We start from the raw sequence: 18,010 nt of genomic DNA, 5'->3' as shown, positions 1-18,010 counted from the left end.
CTTACGCGGATGACACTCAACTAATCCTTTCTCTCACCAATGACCCCAGCACCGCCAAAACTAACCTACACGAAGGAATGAAAGAAGTTGCCGAATGGATGAAACAAAGCCGTCTGAAACTGAACTCAGACAAAACAGAAGTCCTCATCTTAGGTACATCCCCCTCTGCATGGGACGACTCTTGGTGGCCGGAAGCCCTTGGAAAAGCACCCATCCCGACAGACCACGCACGGAACCTAGGCGTCATCCTGGATTCTTCACTCTCAATGAACAGACAAGTCAGCGCCGTCTCCTCATCCTGCTTCAACGTTCTTCGCATGCTCAAAAAAACATTCCGCTGGATCCCCACCGAAACCAGAAAAACAGTCACCCACGCGCTGGTCACGAGCCGACTGGACTACGGAAACACCCTCTACGCAGGTACTACCGCTAAACTCCAGAAGAAACTCCAACGAATCCAAAACGCCTCAGCCAGGATCATATTAGACATCCCGCGCAACGAACATATCTCTGGTCACCTGAAAGACCTCCACTGGCTACCCGTCAATAAGAGAATCACTTTCCGCCTGCTAACCCACGAACACAAATCACTCTACGACTTCGGACCAGATTGCCTCAACTCACGACTGTCCTTCTACACCCCCCCCCGCCAACTACGCTCTTCCAACCAAGCCCTCGCCACTGTACCTCGCATCAATAAGACCACCATGGGAGGCAGATCCTTCTCATACCTGGCTGCCAAAACGTGGAATTCACTCCCCGCTGACCTTCGCCTTACTCAGAACCACCTAGCATTCAGAAAGCAACTTAAAACGTGGATATTCGACAAATAATCCCCCTCCCCTTCCTAAGCGCCTTGAGACCCTCTGGGTATGTAGTGCGCTATATAAATTATCTGACTTGACTTGACTTGACTGAGACCACACAGTACATTCCAGGCACCAATCAGCCACAAGACGTTAGACCTATTTGAAAAAATGGTTAAACAAGATTTGAATAAAATGAGACCCAACAAAAAGAGTAGAAAAAACTTAACACAGAAAGACAGCGATACTTTAAGGAAATTGGCCAACAATGAAAAGATCATGTGCGTTAAAGCAGATAAGGGTGGCGCATTAGTCATCATGAACACATCAATGTATGAAAAGAAAATAATGGAACATCTATCAGACAACGACACTTATATGTTATTGGAGGATAATCCCACAAGTGAATACATGCAGGAACTAAAACTGATCATCGAGAGGGCAGTGGATGAAGGCACAATTAATGAACGAACAAAAAATTTCCTTATCAAACAAAACCCCAAAAGCCCATGTATACACATGATACCAAAAATTCACAAAAACCTCATGGATCCACCAATGAGACCAATAGTGTCAACCTGTGACAGCATACACGAACCTATAGGCCAGTTTCTTGACAAATATCTACAACTCATGGTCAAAAAACTAAACACTCATATTAAGGATACAACAGATTTTTTAAACAAACTTTAAACCGTAACCATAGAGGCAAATCAAGAACTAGTTCTATGCACAGCTGATGTAAAGGCATTGTACACCTCTATTCCGCATGCTTTAGGCATAGAGGCGATTGAACAAGCATTGGTCCATTCAGACCTAAACCAGTCCTTACAAACTTTCCTCATGGAACTCATGCTATTTACACTGTACAGAAGTTATTTCAGATATGGCGACAGATGGTATCAACAGCTGGCTGGCACTTCAATGGGCAATTGTGCCGCACCGGCATATGCTAATATCTTTATGGGACAATACGAACAACAACATATATTCTCTAATGAACTATGGAAAAAGAACACCAAGATGTTGGTACGTTTTATAGATGACATTTTCATCATATGGAAAGGCACTGAATCACAACTACAAGAGACATTATCAGTGCTAAACACGCACGACGAACACATCCAATTGACATGGGAGACCTCAACAGACAGAGTGACGTTCCTAGATGTGGAAGTCAAACTCACTCAAGAAGGATTTGCGACAGACATCTACCGAAAATCAACAGACCGTAACAATATGTTACATCACGCAAGTTTTCACCAAACATCATTGAAAGATCACCTTCCGTTATCTCAAATAGCTAGAGTAAAACGAATCACCTCAGATCCCCAAAAAGCGGTATTAAGAATAAAAGAAATGGGGGAACTTTTTAAGGAGAGAGGATATCCAGAGCTCATAATCAAAAATAGCTGAAAAAAATATACTAACGAAAACAAGAGAAGAGTTACTCATTCCGAAAGTCAGAGCAGACAAACAGAGGATTGTAGCAGTTTCTAAATTCTCCACATCTAGCAGTCAATTTAAAAAAACAATAGTCAAACATTGGCCAATGCTAAATTTGGAACCCGACTTCAATAACATCTTCATGTCAACCCCATTGTTCGCTTACACTAGGGGTAAGAATTTGGGAGAAATACTCAAACAAAAGAAACCGGATTCAACACCACACAGAGGTACACAGCCGTGCTACAACTTCAGCAATTGCAACAATGTCATTACAGGTAACGTGATTACTCACCCTATGAGGGGACACAACATCAAATTAAAAGTCACAGCAACCTGTGACACCTCTAACGTCATTTATTTACTGAAATGCCCCTGCGGAAAGGTTTACATTGGTAAGACGGAAAGAAAACTTAAGACACGCATAGTAGAGCAAAAATCCAATATTCCCACAAAGAACAACAAATCTGCGGTTGCATCCCATTTCATGGAAGCTTATCACAACATCTCTCAACTAAAAATTTTGGTGTTGGAAACTATTGAAAAGAAAGAAGGAAGAGACAATAACGAATTCCTTTTGCGAAGAGAGAACCTCTGGATCCATAAGTTGGGATCCTTGAAACCGAATGGACTCAACGAACGGATTAAACTGTTTTGTTGTTTGTAAATATGAATAATCTGAAATGTCATATAAATGTAAAAACATGTACACATGATTCAAACTCGAAGTAGGCATCAGTGCCTACAACATGGTCAGGGTACAACTGGTTTGACATGGGAGATGACCCCATTGTCAGTTCTTCACCTTGCTCATATCGGGAAATTCTCTTTTCAAATTACTTTCGTTTTTTAATTAAACCCGCACGTTTTCCGTTTTTATACATATATTTTTCGGCTTATTAGCGTATTTTTAACATACAGTTTGTTTCCCAACTAGCGCCCCCGAATTTGACATGCAGTCTGTTTTCCAAACTCGCGCAGCGTAGTATGTTTTCATTATCCATACCCGCGTCAGAGCGACACGGAAGTAACTTTGCTAGCATTAGCTACAACAGAGCACGAACACCGGGAGACGGCGTGACCTGTCGAGTAAAGCGGCACATATCTTTTTGAAAGAAACTCTACCGGAGCTCAAGGTTAGTAACACGAACTAAATGCCGCACGGCATTTCACTCGTTGGCACGATGTTGAACTTTTTTTGACTCGCGTAATTTTTCACATGCAGATCGGGAGTTCAGACTGTTTCCGACTCTCATGTAAGTGCGTTTCTTTAGTAATTGCATCACGGCATGGGTGATAAAGGTCACATTTATCCTGCACACAGTATGACATATTAAAAAAAAAACCCGCATAGTGTGAAATTAAACCATTGATGATAAAGACTGAAAGTGTACAGAAATGAGAGTTGTGATTTTGATTACATTTGTATTCTCAACAGCCACTGCTCCCTGAGGAAGGGCAAGTGATGCCCGAAATGCATTGGAGCTTATAAATGTATACCTGTCTCGAAAAGAAATGTGTTTGAAAAAAGAAAAATATTTTCACAAGAATGTTTGAAGATCAATTACAATGAACATAATCAAAAAAGAAAAGGAGTTTAAACAATACAAACGTTGTTTAAAGAAATTGAATTGGAGTCCTTATTCAGAGAGGAACCAACATAGAGTGCCTATTGGGGATGTAACCAATGACCCATTGGTCACACTTGTAGGTATTGTGACTTGAAACAGCTTGATCCGTTATCTCAGAGAATTATGAGAAGGCGAATGGGCTAGGATGGGCGATGAGCTTTAGTACTGGAGGGATGCCGTGGTGAGCGATGAGCTTTAATACTTCCTTAATGCACTCTGACAAACCGACATGAGTGCTGTTTCTTCAAAGTTGGTGTAGAGTCTGCTTATTACCCCAATAGGTGTGAAGACTTCCCTCACTAGATGAAATACAGAAATGAGGAAATAAGAAAATTGCAGAGGTGCTCACTTACTAGCAGAGCCCACTTGCCCACAGAGGTGCCCACTTGTTAGCAGAGAGCGGGCAGGCACTTAATCTGGAATTGCAGGCTTTTATTTGGCATCCATTTCTTATTTATTCATCCATTTTACAGTCAGAACTTGGAGTAGGCATGGTAGTGTTAGAGGTGGCCATTTTAAGGTCAGGCAACAAGGCAACAGGGTGGCAGGAGACGAAATTTCAAAGTTCAAAATACACACAACTTATTAAATACAGCCAGTGCTTATTGTATTTTCAAGGTGCAGGGTCAAAAAGCGGTAGATATTGGCCACTGGTGGTCAGGAAAGACATTGCGCTGCCTCGGGGCGTCCGCCATTTTGTGGTAGTCGTGCTGCAAGGAGAGCAATAGCCAATAATGGCGGACAGTCTCCAGAACCCAAATAACAAATTCCAAGGTCGTTGAATTAGAACCCCAGGGATCTAACCGTGCAACTGCCAATTGCTGTAAGGCAGAGGTTCCCTTTAAGTCGATCGCGTGTGCGGGCGTATATGTAGGAGCGCGCACTTACTAGCGCTAGGGCTCCGCCGAAGATCGTAGGTTCAAGGGTACAAGGGCGCTCTTGTGTCAGCGCTCAGGTCCGCTGCCAGGTCGCCGTGGGGGAAATCAGGCCAGCGCCGCGCCGCGGCTCCTCTTCTGATACCAGGCAAGCCATCGGGACAGCCAGAAATAGGGACAGTAGGTGCCTCTTATGTTCCGCCTTCTGGATATACGGAAAAAAGCATTAACGCGTCTCAATAGCCCTGTCAAAAAGGAATACGAAGTTTGCCATACGAGGAGGAGGGCGCCTAAGCTGCCATCTTCGCCAGCGTCCAAACCACGCCCCTCTAGGCCTGCCAACATAAACAAAATTTTAAATACGCATTTCTGCACGACTGATCCTCGACGTCCCCCGACGCAGCCACATCACACCCCACCTGAGAGGCCTACACTGGCTCCCCGTCAACAACAGGATCACCTTCAAACTCCTCATCCACGCACACAAAGCCCTACACAACGCCGGACCAGAATACCTCAACAACCGACTCAGCTTCTACACCCCCACCCGCAGCCTCCGCTCTGCCAACCTCGCCACAGTTCCACGCATCTAGAAAACCACCGCCGGCGGCAGATCTTTCTCCTACCTCGCCGCCAAGACCTGGAACACTCTCCCTACCAGCCTACGACAGACCCAGGACCTGCTGGGCTTCAGAAGACTTCTCAAGACCTGGCTCTTCGAGTCCCCCCTCAGTCACCCCCCCAAACCACCCACACCTCCCCCCAGCACCTTGAGACCCTCACGAGTATGTAGCGCGCTTTACAAATGTAATGATTGATCAATTGAAATACGAATTCCCGCAGAGCTTCTGTGGGAATCGGAATTCATTGCAATTTGTAATAGGGCTGTTCCTCATTGGACATTTGGTTAAAATGCATCTTTTGGAAAACATATTTTAAAGCATTAAAACCATACTGTCTGTTTAACGTGTTAAGCATGTTCTTTCACTTTTATGGACACTGTTGAGTTTTTAAAAGACAGATCCTAGCCTCTAGATGTATTGAATACATTGGGAAGGCTGCCATCTTAACTTGTTTTATTGTTTTTTGAACAAAGGGAAAACAATTTTCAAATGCCCAAATAGGCATGTACAGCTGCCTGCTATTCAGAGAAAAAAAAATGTGTGGTTCCTTTAAGGCTGCACACTGACCCTGCTATCCTAAAAGGCACAGTTCTGGGCACTTGAACTGACCGCCCTCCATTTTGTAGATCTCTGAACTTAGGGCTATACCCATTTTTAGGTGTGACGATAGCCAAGAACGGTGATGGATTAAACCCAGATCTTTTGACTGGGTGTGATTGTTTGATTGGTTCAGATGCTCCGTCCATTGCCACCCCCTTTTGTACCGCTTTTGGCCTCCATAAGTGTGGCACAGTATGCTCAGACGTGAGTCCCTTGCTCACTTTGCCACTGGATTCAAGCAAGCCGGGCTGAAGACGGCTGGAATGCCAGAAACCGGTCCTCGGAAGCTTGTTTCCGGTCCAGGGAAGGCATGGCTTGGCAGTTCGGGCTGGACTGCTCCCATGAGGCACAGGGTCAGACTGATTTGCATATAGCCATGTCTGAACTGGGGTGGCAGAGTGGGCTAAAGAACGGTGATGGATTAAACCCAGATCTTTTGACTGGGTGTGAGTGTTTGATTGGTTCAGATGCTCCGTCCATTGCCACCCCCTTTTGTACCGCTTTTGTGATGATAGCCAAGGCCTTTTGATTTTAGTAAAAATCTATGTATAATGTACCTACTTATAGGGGCTTTCAGCCAGCCCTCTTCATCCATTGCTCTATTATTATGTCAATCTGAAAGAGACAGTTGCAGATTCCTTACCTTTAGAATTTCCCCCAGGGGTCAGTCTGGATTCGGAAAAGTTTCTTTAGCAGTATCCCTGTGTGTCAGTAGGTGGCATAGTGGTCGCCAGAATGACATTGTGGTGCCTACTTAGATGTTGCCCCTGCGCGCTGACGTCAGCTTTTTTTCTTTCTCTGCCAACCTAGCGCAGATCCGGAGAGAGCTACCCCTTAGCCTTTTGTGGCTACTCTTTTTGCAACTTTTGGCAACATCTTTTTCAAGTCTTAGACTCCTGCTGTGCGAGGGATGTCACAACGTCAGACCGGCTTCAAATCCTGCGGGTCCTTCCACAAGATGATGATGATGACTGACCCGCAACTCGTGTGCTTGTGTCTGGAGCACGACCATGACCCAAAGTCGTACTCTGACTGCTGTGCCATGCACCTGAAGACTTTGCAGGAGTAGTCCCGAAAGTTGTTGGAGGCCCGGCAGTCAGCTCCACATCGTTCCCGGTCTCATTCGAGAAGAAGGTCTCGGGGCCATTTGCTGAGCCCCGACTCCTCGTTGCACTCTAAGTAATCGAGGTCTTCGGGTAAGTCGAAACACAAGAAGGCAAAGAAGCACAAGTGCTCTTCACCCTCTCCCCGTCCGTCCTTTAACTCGACGTGGCACTCTGAGCATCGTCGCATCATCGTCTCTGGCACCTGTTTCAGGGCTGACTCTGCGCTTCCCACCGTTTCCCAGAGCATACCCTGCCCAACGTAAGCAATTCTACAAGGCCTTACATCTTGTCTTTGGGCAGCCCGACTGCCGGCGCCCCTTCGGGCCCGCGTAACAGGTCGGGGTTCCTGGGCCTTCGATGGGGGCTCCGGCCCCAGCGGGCCCCCCTTAGCCCCATGGATCCAGCTCTGGATCCAGATCGACCGGGATTGATCTTACCCAACCATCCCCGGTGCCGATCCTAACGATGACGCCATTCCCATCCTCATCCACAAATCGGAACCGAAGCCGGAACGATGTCGGCCGACATCAGGACCGATGTTGGAGGGTACATTGTACCCCTGTTCCTTCCCGCTGTTCCCTACCAACCACAGGGTATTGATGAGGTCTGGGAAGGGTCACTGGGCCCTTTAACTGACCAGCTAGAAGAACCGGATTGGCGAGAGGACCCGGGTGATACCAGTGGTCTGAACACCTCTCCAGGCACTGGTTTGCTTTCTCCACCTACCGTGGCTATGGAGGAGGGAGTGTCCTATTCTTTGGTGGTGAGAAGGGCAACTGAGTTCTTGGGCCTTGAGCTCCCTTCGGTGGCAGACAGGACTAACCTACCTACAGAGGTGCTTCAGCCTGTGGCTTCCTCTTTCAAACCCTATTGCCGTTCAGTAAGGCCCTCACTGATGTCCTCCTGTGCACTTGGTCCAAGCCCAGCACAGGGTCTCCCGTGGAGAGGACGATTGGCTACAGCCATCGCCCTGCCCCGGGTGACCCAGTGTCTTTGACCTAACACTCTTCCCTGGAGAGCTTGGTGGAACAAGCCTCTTCTTCTAAAGGCGCATTTCCTTCTGTCCCTCCAGATAGGGAATCAAAGAAGCTGGACCATCTTGGAAAGCAAATGTTCTCTTCCTCCAAGTTGGCACTATGGTTGATAACTACTACGTGCCTCTTGGGCTGCTGATCCCATACCATCTGGGATAGGGTCGCCCAGGTGCTGCCTCAGTGCCCAGAGGAAGCCAAGGCTGTTCTCTCTCAGGCAGTTGCAGATGGGAGAGATGCAGCGAAATTCACCTTTAGATGTGGACTGGACACCACCAACTCACTGGGCAGAATGATTGCCATGTCAGTAGCCCTTAGGCGCTACGCCTGGTTGAGGACGTCTGGCTTTTCGGGGATGTCCAGTCAACTTTTATGGACATGCTCTTTTGATGGCCGTCACCTTTTTGGCGACAAAGCAGACTCTGCGCTGGAGCTCTTTAAATATTCTAGAGCAACGGCCAGATCTTTTGGCCTCACTGTGCCTTTTCGCCCACGCCAGTCTGCCTTTCGTCCTTTTCATGGCTACGGAAGGGGTACCCAACCACATTCGGCCCAGTCTAGCCACCAGTTCACGCAAGCTGCCCATCCTCTGCGTGGCCGCGGACGCGTATCAGAGGATCATTTGGCACTTCTCTGCCAGGAAGTCTTAGCTCTCTTGGCCAGGGGAGCTATAGAGTGGGTCCCTGCGCCAGAAGTAGTTTGTGGTTGTAATCGGGTGTAATCGGGTGTTCACAAAGGTGATGGCGGTGGACGCAGCTCATATGCGCAGATCAGGGGTTCCAGTCTTCCCCTATCTCGACGACTGGCTGTTGAAGGCGGGCTTGGCCCAGGCTGTCATCTCCCACCTCTAGACTCTGCGGACCTCCGGTAATCGCTGGGGTTCACTATACATGTGCGGAATTCACACCTGACTCCTTCTCAGATGCTCCCTTTTATCTGAGCTGTTCTGGACACAGTGCAGTTTTGAGCCTATCCTCCAGAGCAGCAAGTCTGGGATATTCGGGCTATGATATCGATGTTTCAGCCTCTATCCCGGATTTTTGGTGAGAATGCATTTGAGGCTGCTAGTGGATCATTCGGGCTCTGCAGTGTGATCTGAAGTTTCAGTGGACGCAGCATCAGGGCAATCTTTCCGACTACGTTCAGATCTCAAAGGGAACTGCACAACAACTGCAGTGGTGGCTAACGAACCAAGATTAGGTCAGCGGCAGATCCCTCTCCCTTTCCCAACCAGATCAAGCGGTGGTGACAGATGCGTCACTGCTGGGATTGGGCAGCCATCTGAGTGAGGCGAAGATCAGAGGCGTCTGGTCTCTGGTTGAGTCCGGTATCCAAATCAACCTGTTGGAGCTCCTTGCAATCCAACTTGCACTGAAGGCATTCCTTCCTCTCTCAAAGGGAAAGTGGTGCAGGTGTTTACAGACAACACCACCGCCATGTGGTACTGCAACAAACAGGGTGGGGTGGGGTTGTGGATTCTTTGTCTAGAGGCTCTTTACCTCTCGACGTGGATGGAACATCAGGGCATGACCCTGGTGGTTGAACACCTGGTGGGTTCTATGAATGCTAGGGCGGACAAACTCAGCCATTGGTGCTTGGTCGATCACGAATATCGTCTTCACTAAGAGGTGATGCAAGGTCTCTTTCAGCGGTGGGGAGAGCCTTGGTTGGATCTGTTTGTCACCAAAGAGAACGCACAATGTCAGCAGCTTTGCGGGTTGGAGTTCCAAGGTGGCACTCGCTCGGCGACACTTCATCATGAATAGAACTGCGGCCTCCTGTACATCTTTCCACCTCGAGAGCTCAAGAAGGTCAAGCGCGCCAGGATCAAGTAATTCTTGTGGCTCGAGACTGGGCACGAAGAGTCTGGTACCTCAAGCCTCTGAGCATGGCCATTGATCCTCCGATCAGACTACCGCTACAGGAGGATCTTCTGTCGCAGCAGCAGGAGACGGTTTTCCACCCAAACTTGTCTAGTCTCCTCCTCCTTGCGTGGAGATTGAGCCGCAACTGTTGTCTGTAATGTCATCTTGGCAGCCAGGCATCCCTCCAATAATTCTGTATACACCTATAGATGGAACAAGTTTGTGGCATGGTGCACAGCAAAGGCTGTGTATCCCCTTTCTGCTTCTCTTTCAGAGGTCCTTTTGTATATACTTTCTTTGGCCAAGCAGGGCTCTGCTCTGGGCACTTTCAAAGGGTATCTTGCAGCTATCTCTGTTTTTCTTCGGCTGCCTGATCAGCTATCCTTTTTCAAGTCTCATGTTGTTACTAGGTTCTTTAAGGGCATTACTCATCTTTTTCCTCCATCTCCTTTCATAATGCCACAGTGGGACTTGAATCTTGTTCTCACATACCTTATGTGTGCTCCCTTCGACCTCTTCATAACTGTCTTCAGGCTTCTCACTCTTAAAACTGCCTTCCTTGTGGCCATCACCTTTGCTCGCAGGGTTAGTGAGCTTCAAGCTCTGTCTTCCAAGACCCCTTTCTTCTCTGTTCATCCTAACTAAGTGGTGCTTAGAACAAGGTCTTTGTTTCTTTCTAACGTGGTTACACCATTTCATGTAGGACAATCTATCACTTTGCCCCTTTTCCCATCTCTGCACCCATTTAAGGAGGAGTAGAGACTCCACCGTCTGGACCCTAAACGTGCACGGTCATTCTACCTTGACCGCACCAAAGATTTCAGGGTGGATGATCAACTCTTTATTGGATATGTAGGTGCCACAAAAGGCCGGGCTGTTCAAAAACGTATCATCTCTAGATGGATTGTCCTTTGAATAAAGATCTGCTCCAGTGGGGTTGCGTGTTCATTCCACTTGGGCTTCGGCAGCAAGCACGGCATTGGCACTTGGAGTCCCACTCCTTGATATCTGCCAGACAGCCACGTGGGCATCTCTGCACACGTTTACCAGAAATTACTGCCTGGACAGCCAAGTCTGGCGGGATGGCTATTTTGCCTTTATGTCCTCCAGAACTTTCTCATCTGAACTTGGTTTGCAGACTCTCCTCTGGAGAGGTTATTGCTAGGGTATATATTCTAAGGTAAGAAATCTACAATTAACTGTCTCTTGCAGATAAAGAAGTTACTTACCTTCGGTATTGATGTATCTGTAAGAGACATATGTTAGTTGTAGATTCCTTACCGCTCCACCCATCCTTACAGCTCTGCGAACTGATTTCTAGGGATAGGGACTCCCATACAGGGCCATAGTTGTGGTGCACCAGTGGTCAGTGTCTTGCATCGCTCTGCTCTTTTGGCATGGAATGTCGTGTTAGAACTGACGTCAGTTCGCAGGGGCTTCATGTAAGTAGGCACTGCGATGTCATTCCGGTGACCACGACGACTGTTGCGGTGTCAACCGACGCTACCTACCGACGTGCAGGGGTACTGCTAAAGAAAAATCCTCGGATCCAGACTGACACCTGGGGAAAGTCATGGCCATATGCAAATCAGTCTTGACCCTGTGCCCCATGGGGCAGCCCGAACTGCCAAGACCGGTCCTCCCTGGACTGGAAACAAGCATCCAAGGACCGGTTTCGGGCTTTCAGCCCTCATCAGCCTGGATAGCTTGATTCCAGTGGCATGGAGAGCATGGGACTCGCGTCTGAGCATACCCATCCCACTCGGGGTGACAAATGCAGAAACAGTTGATGGACCGAATTCCGGTCCAGGAAAGAGATAGCTTGGCAGTTCGGGCTGGACTGTTCCCATGAGGCACAGGGTCAAGACTGATTTGCATATGGCCATGTCTGAACTGGGGTGGCTTGGTGAGCAAAATAACGATGGATTAAACCCAGTTCTGTGACTGGGGGTGAATGTTTAGCCATTGTGCAACATTCCGTCCATCATCTTGTGTATTTTGCTGTTCACCCTATGTGGGAAGGGTATGCCCAGACGTGGGTCCCGTGCTCACCAGGCCACTGGAGTCAAGCTATCCTGGCTGAAGACGGCTGATAGCCAGAAACCGGTCCTAGGATGCTTGATTCCGGTCCAGGAAAGACATAGCTTGGCAGTTCGGGCTGGACTGTTCCCATGAGGCACAGGGTCAAAACTGATTTGCATATGGCCATGTCTGAACTGGGGTGGCTTGGTGACCAAAATAACAATGGATTAAACCCAGATTTGTGACTGGGGGTGAATGTTTTGCCATTGTGCAACATTCCGTCCATCATCTTGTGTGTTTTGCTAACTCATCATATAATCCTTATGCTTATCTGACATAGCACATGTTCTCTCCATTCTCACTTTACTGCACGGTACATCATGTTGTGACACTTTGCAGCGTATAAACACCCACCTTCACAGGTTAAGAGATGAATGGAGACCATTGATTTGATTTAATATTTGAGTGCATCATTCATCCTCCAGCATGTTCGCGTTTAAAAATATATCAAATACCTTAGTTGAGCGGTATTGGCCTCAGTATGTGCGGGATCGGTCATAATTCTCACATCAACAAAACAGCCAGGTTATCAGACTCTTTCTGATTGTTTAATAATTAGTGAGGTAACTTGAATGAATGTGGAGATCCTTCCACAATTTAGGGCCCAAGACACTCGCGGCTTAGTGACTTGAACAGGCCTGCTCAAATGTAAATTTACCTTGAAAAAACAAGAGACAGCTGTTTGGCAATACAGGAACAGTTGTTTTAATAAAACTCTTTGACCGGGAGAACAGTTACAGGGTTGGGGTCCGAGGACGGTCTCAAAGTACAATTGATACGAGTGCCATTATGTATATTTCTTGGAGCATCATAAAACAATTCAGAGATCCTTTTTAGGAAGAGGAATACGGGCCTAGTTGTGGAGTCATAAATTAGTCCCACCTGATAACATATGCAGGTGGTTCTCGACCTTGCGTGGACACAATGAGGGCCCAGTGGGTTACGTGTCCAGAAGTCCGGCATGAGGAGCACGTGATCACTGCGTTTGCTGTGACCTGATTGACTGAGTGTTCGTAACTTCATGTGGCATCTAACTTTGTGGTGTTTTTGAATGTGCGCACACCTCCGGCCATGACTGCTATATTGAGGCCAATCTCCCCGGACCATTGTGGTGGTGTTGCCTATCTGTGGGACTGATCTTCCAGTTTGCTTGTTTGATCTACTGGCTACGTGCCACCCCATCTGTGATCTGTCAATTAGTTGCCTCAGGTCTAGGTCGCAGGACCTGCCTGATCACGTATTTCTGACTCTGGCTTGATGGAGAGGTCATATCAGTTAATTTTGACAACTGTGATGCGATCTTGATTTTATATACACATGCATCATTGAGTATATCTATTTTTCCAATATTAACAAGGGAAGTAATGCACCTAAGGATAGTGAACAAGAAGGATGATGGGTCTCAAAACATTCTTCAAGCAGGAGAGTTCTGATCCATTGTAACATCGATGCATCGGGCACAGGACTTTGAGAGATGCGCTGTCATACCAGTACGGTCTTAATGTGGATGTGCGGCCCTCATAGGGGGAGGATTGAGTATATATTTACTAGCCACTCACATGGGTGTGCATAGCCAGAGATGCATAGGGGTATGGCATGACACTCTCAATATAATTGACCTGTGAACTCAAACTGTTATATTTTGATACATTTAAACGTTGACGGAACAGTACATGCTACAATAATTTACTACAGTGCATTCAATATTCATACCAGTATACACAGAAATTAATGGCCCAGCAGCCCGGTGTGTCTGAGTGGAAGGTGGCTTTGCGAGTGCTGCTGCTACTGCAGGAAAGGAGCTTGCAGGATCTGCATGGCCTTAAAGTGGAAAGAATGGAATTTGAAGGCATGGTGGAGGGGACATAACAGGAACAATCTCCTGGTGTAGCTGCACTGTATACCATTGTCTATGCAGTACTGTTCGCTGACATGGATTAATGCACTTGCAATGCCATGATTAGCTGTGTCATTTATTATACATCAGGGTTCTCCAGAATCGGTCCTGGAGGGCCGGTTCCATGCCAGATTTTTAGCATATCCCCATTTAGATCAATGTAGTAATCTTACAAATCTGGCATGGATCAGACCCTTTAGGACCGACTTTGGAGAATCCTGCTATACATTACAAAGGGTGCCATTGCAGCGTTCTCAAGTTTCCTAGGTCCTCGTGTGAGTGGCTCATCCTGTCCAGGTTTTTGAGTTTCATGCTAATATTTCTAGTCCTGAATATAGAATGGTGTACAGGCCTACTGGTATTTTAATGCAGGCGAAATACATGGACTCAAACTTGAGAGCTCAGCCCTTGATTGTTAAGTCAAAGTCGAGAACTGGGAGCCGGGTATGCTGTTCTGCTGACACTGTACCGTCTGGCTTTTCTACTTCAATGAAATCATGCCTGTGTTAGTGCATATCTTGGGTCCACCTTCTAAATATGAAGTTGTTGAGCAGCAGGAACACTGAATTGTTTTGTGGTGTGCCATCGAAAAGGTGATAGCCTTCAAAGATAACACTGTACAGAAAGTCATGTGTGTAAATGCTCGGTTATATTCAAGAATGTAATTTAAATATGTATCTCTTTGTTTTTAGGCACTGGCAGACTTGGCCTATTCCCACATCAAATCAAACGAAGTATGTTCCAAACAATTAACCCTACGGTGCCCACTTTGCGTGAATCCTGTCTGCGGAGAGGCCAAGTCCTTCTTCTCAAGTCAAGAACTGTGACATTAAACCAGAACTGTGACATTAAACATCTAAGTGCTAGCGGCACAGGAAGACCGCCTGAGAGTGCAGCGCCCAAAGCACCTGAAATGTCGCTCCATATTTTTCCTTAGAATCTAAGACAAGTTGGTTTTTGGTTTGTTATTTGTACTCCTGCTTACTTCCAGTCTCCTCCAATGACCACAAATATGTCACTGGAGAGGTTATGTTCTGTACATTAGAGTCCGACATTAACCACTAGAAAAACGTGCCATTAAAATGCCACTGGTGGACTTTTTCATGAACTTATGTCGCATCAGAAAAGTATGTATTTCAGCCTTCCATGTAAATGATCAAATTAAAGTTCATGTGCAACGTTTTTAGATGCAATAAGATACATCTTGAGTTATTACAACTGGGTGCCTTCCACCCTGTGCCCTAAAAGCTCTGGTTTGCTCTCGCATTGGCCAGTAAAGTCCATTTGTAGCAGCGATACTTGAAGGCAGCAGCAATACTCAGAGACATGCTCTACCAGATAACTATGCATTGATTCTTCATGTTTTACAAATGTTAGAATATGCTGTATTCGCGCAGTATTCATGTACAGTTAATGTGTACACGTGTCTTTCAGTTTTATATTATTAAAGTATAAGCACACTTAATTGCTGTGAACAAACTGTTTTCAAAGTAGCGTAGAATTGGAATTATTTAAAGTACCCATTCAGACTGCTTTGAATACAGTGTGTCAGCGTTGTTCAGAGTAGGCCTCATCCACAAGGCTTTACAGTGGGTCCGGCCTGTCCTCTTTGGTGACATTTTCAATGGTACTTGAAGTCTCAAGAGGAATAAAGTGCAAGAAAACATCAATTTACACGTTATTGATAGAAATTATGATATATCCAGGACCTCAGGGGTTCAGTGTTCAAACCTACCGAAGTAAACAGGTTGCAGTCACAGAATATCGCCTTCCGCCTAAGAGTTCAATTTTACTTTTGTGGAATGTGTTAGAAAGTCTATTTGGATTCAGTTTTTGTCGGTGGCGGACGCTGAAATATCACAATGAAGATGTATCTTTGCAAGTGCCCCTGTCGTAAACTGAACTTGAAAATAAAATCTCATAAGAATTTGTGTTTAAGGAGCGTTCGGTTCTTCCTAAATCTTTGTCATTCTTCTACCTTTTCCAATTGCTGAAAAACAGCATTACCAACCCCAGAGTAAATGGTAACGTTTAAAATGTGGCTGTTTAAAAAATATATATATATCATGTGATCAAGGACTCTGTGTAGGCCGAAACGTCATGCTGTGGTGTGCCGCTTCCTCGAGGAAACAATAAAGAAGTATTGCTCACTGCACCTGAGGTCTCCTCTCTTCTTCCTGCGCAGCGGTTTCCAGTACTGGGCTCCGGGCGAGAGGCAGCACGGATTGTTTCATATATATATATATATATATATATATATATATATATATATATATATATATATATATATATATATATATATAATATACGCTAGAAAGTCATACCACTTCATGTTGGAGCTGATGGCATTCCATCTAGCTCTCAAGTCTTTGCTGACTTCTGTCCCATCAGAGACAGTCTTGGTTCAAATAGCCTACACAACCACCATGTCTTATCTGAGCTCATAGAGAGGAACACGTGTTTGAAGACAGGCCAGTCTGAGTGGTGCATAACCCTGGATATAACCATACAAGTGTTGCTGTCAAAGAGTTTTGGATGGACCAGGAGGTTTATTTTGATTTTCCTTGTTCAGATGGATTCCTCTTGGCCTCGAAACCATTAGGGATTCATTGTAAACTCATAGAGCTGAGAAAACAGGCAAGCAACTTACTACAAGTAGCACAAAATGTTTTGTGTCCAGAACCGAATGTTAATGTTAATGTCTCGGAGACGGGGAATGATTCAGTCATGTGAATCTATGAAAGACACCCAAATACTGGATAATTCTCTTTCAGGCGGCCGTTCAAGCCTTTATCTCATTATGCAGTTGAAAGAATCCAGGGAAAGAAAACATTTTTGTCCATGGCTAGTTTGTGTTTGTTCATGCTTTATACATTTACTACTTGTTAGCAATTTTATTTGTATCTCAAAAGACCCAATGGGTGGCGTAGGAACAGTATCGTACAAACAGTAGCGGTCATAATATGCAAAATGATATTTAACTCTCTTAAACACCACCTGATAACAATCTTTAGAGTAGAGGACTCCCCCTGGTACATCAAGCTGGGCAAAGCAATAGGCGCTCTCAAAATTGAACCCCAAAGCCTGTCCCTAGCAGACATTCTGCACAAGACCTGGTCAGACATGTGACTACAGGTCCGCTCCATATCGAATGAATTGGATCTCATCGCACTTCGCCATAACACCTTCACTAAGGCATAGACTGAATCTTACATTATGGGGAAAGCTCAACCATATCTAAGTGAAGCACTAGGGGTCCAGGCCCGCAGGAAAATCCTTTTTGTGAGGCTAATTGCCTTCAGAACTGCGGACCTCAATCCAGCATGGGCACGTGCAAATGGTGCCACCTCTTGCCGCCTAAGCAACTACCAAAAGGAATCGTGGCTTCACTTACTATGCTGCTGCCCCAAATTAACGAGTGAGCTACAAAGGATGCTCCGCCCCATCTTAAGAGACCTTGGCATCAGAACATGCAGGGAGGCATCAGATTGGTGCTTCTCGGAAATAATCAGTGTGTAAGCTGGGAAGTCACAATCTCCTCTGTCTTTCTAAGCAAGACATGATGTATCTATACCCACAGGTCTCCCCAGGGTTCCTACCTTGCTGTGTTACTGTGTCGGCCTAAAGGTTGATGTCGGGCCTGAAATTTATACAGAGACATTATACAGGAGATGTTTGTTCTGCTGTCAGCCATGCTGTGCTTCCAAGAAACCTACTGCATAAGTTTCGAACTAGGGAAAAACCAGCGTTCTGAATGCAGTGTCATATCTAGGTAAAAAGTCAGTCCCTATGAACCGTTATTTATGTTATGTAGTGAAGGATATAGGTGAAAAGTTGCTGTGTTACCTGTATGGTACCTGTATGGAATATAATACCTACACCTCTTCCGACTGGACGACTTATGTAACCTATTATTGTACTACCATTCAAACTATACATTGGTACGCACAAAGTGTTAAAAACATTTATTTTGCTAAAATGTTTAAAAAACTTCTAAAATTTCTAAAAAGTCTTAAAAATGTTTAAAACCTTTTTCAAGCCATAGTTC

General features: G+C 45.9%; 1 protein-coding gene across 2 annotated transcripts in view; it reads left to right on the top strand.

The window, feature by feature from the left end:
• FECH (ferrochelatase) overlaps positions 1-15,897 on the top strand; it is a 303,513-nt gene extending 287,616 nt beyond the window's left edge. For both annotated transcript variants that reach the window (XM_086960443.1, XM_086960442.1), the window contains one exon: positions 14,655-15,897. In XM_086960443.1, the coding sequence (XP_086816569.1) occupies positions 14,655-14,789 (135 nt within the window). In that variant the 3' untranslated portion in view covers positions 14,790-15,897. The remainder of the gene's footprint in view (positions 1-14,654) is intronic.
• Positions 15,898-18,010: the final 2,113 nt, after the last annotated feature.

Source organism: Lissotriton vulgaris, chromosome 3_1, assembly GCF_964263255.1.
Source record: "Lissotriton vulgaris chromosome 3_1, aLisVul1.2, whole genome shotgun sequence".
Lineage (NCBI taxonomy): Eukaryota > Metazoa > Chordata > Amphibia > Caudata > Salamandridae > Lissotriton > Lissotriton vulgaris.
Note: the sequence above shows the minus strand (reverse complement) of the source record. Positions and strands in the feature narration are given on the sequence as shown.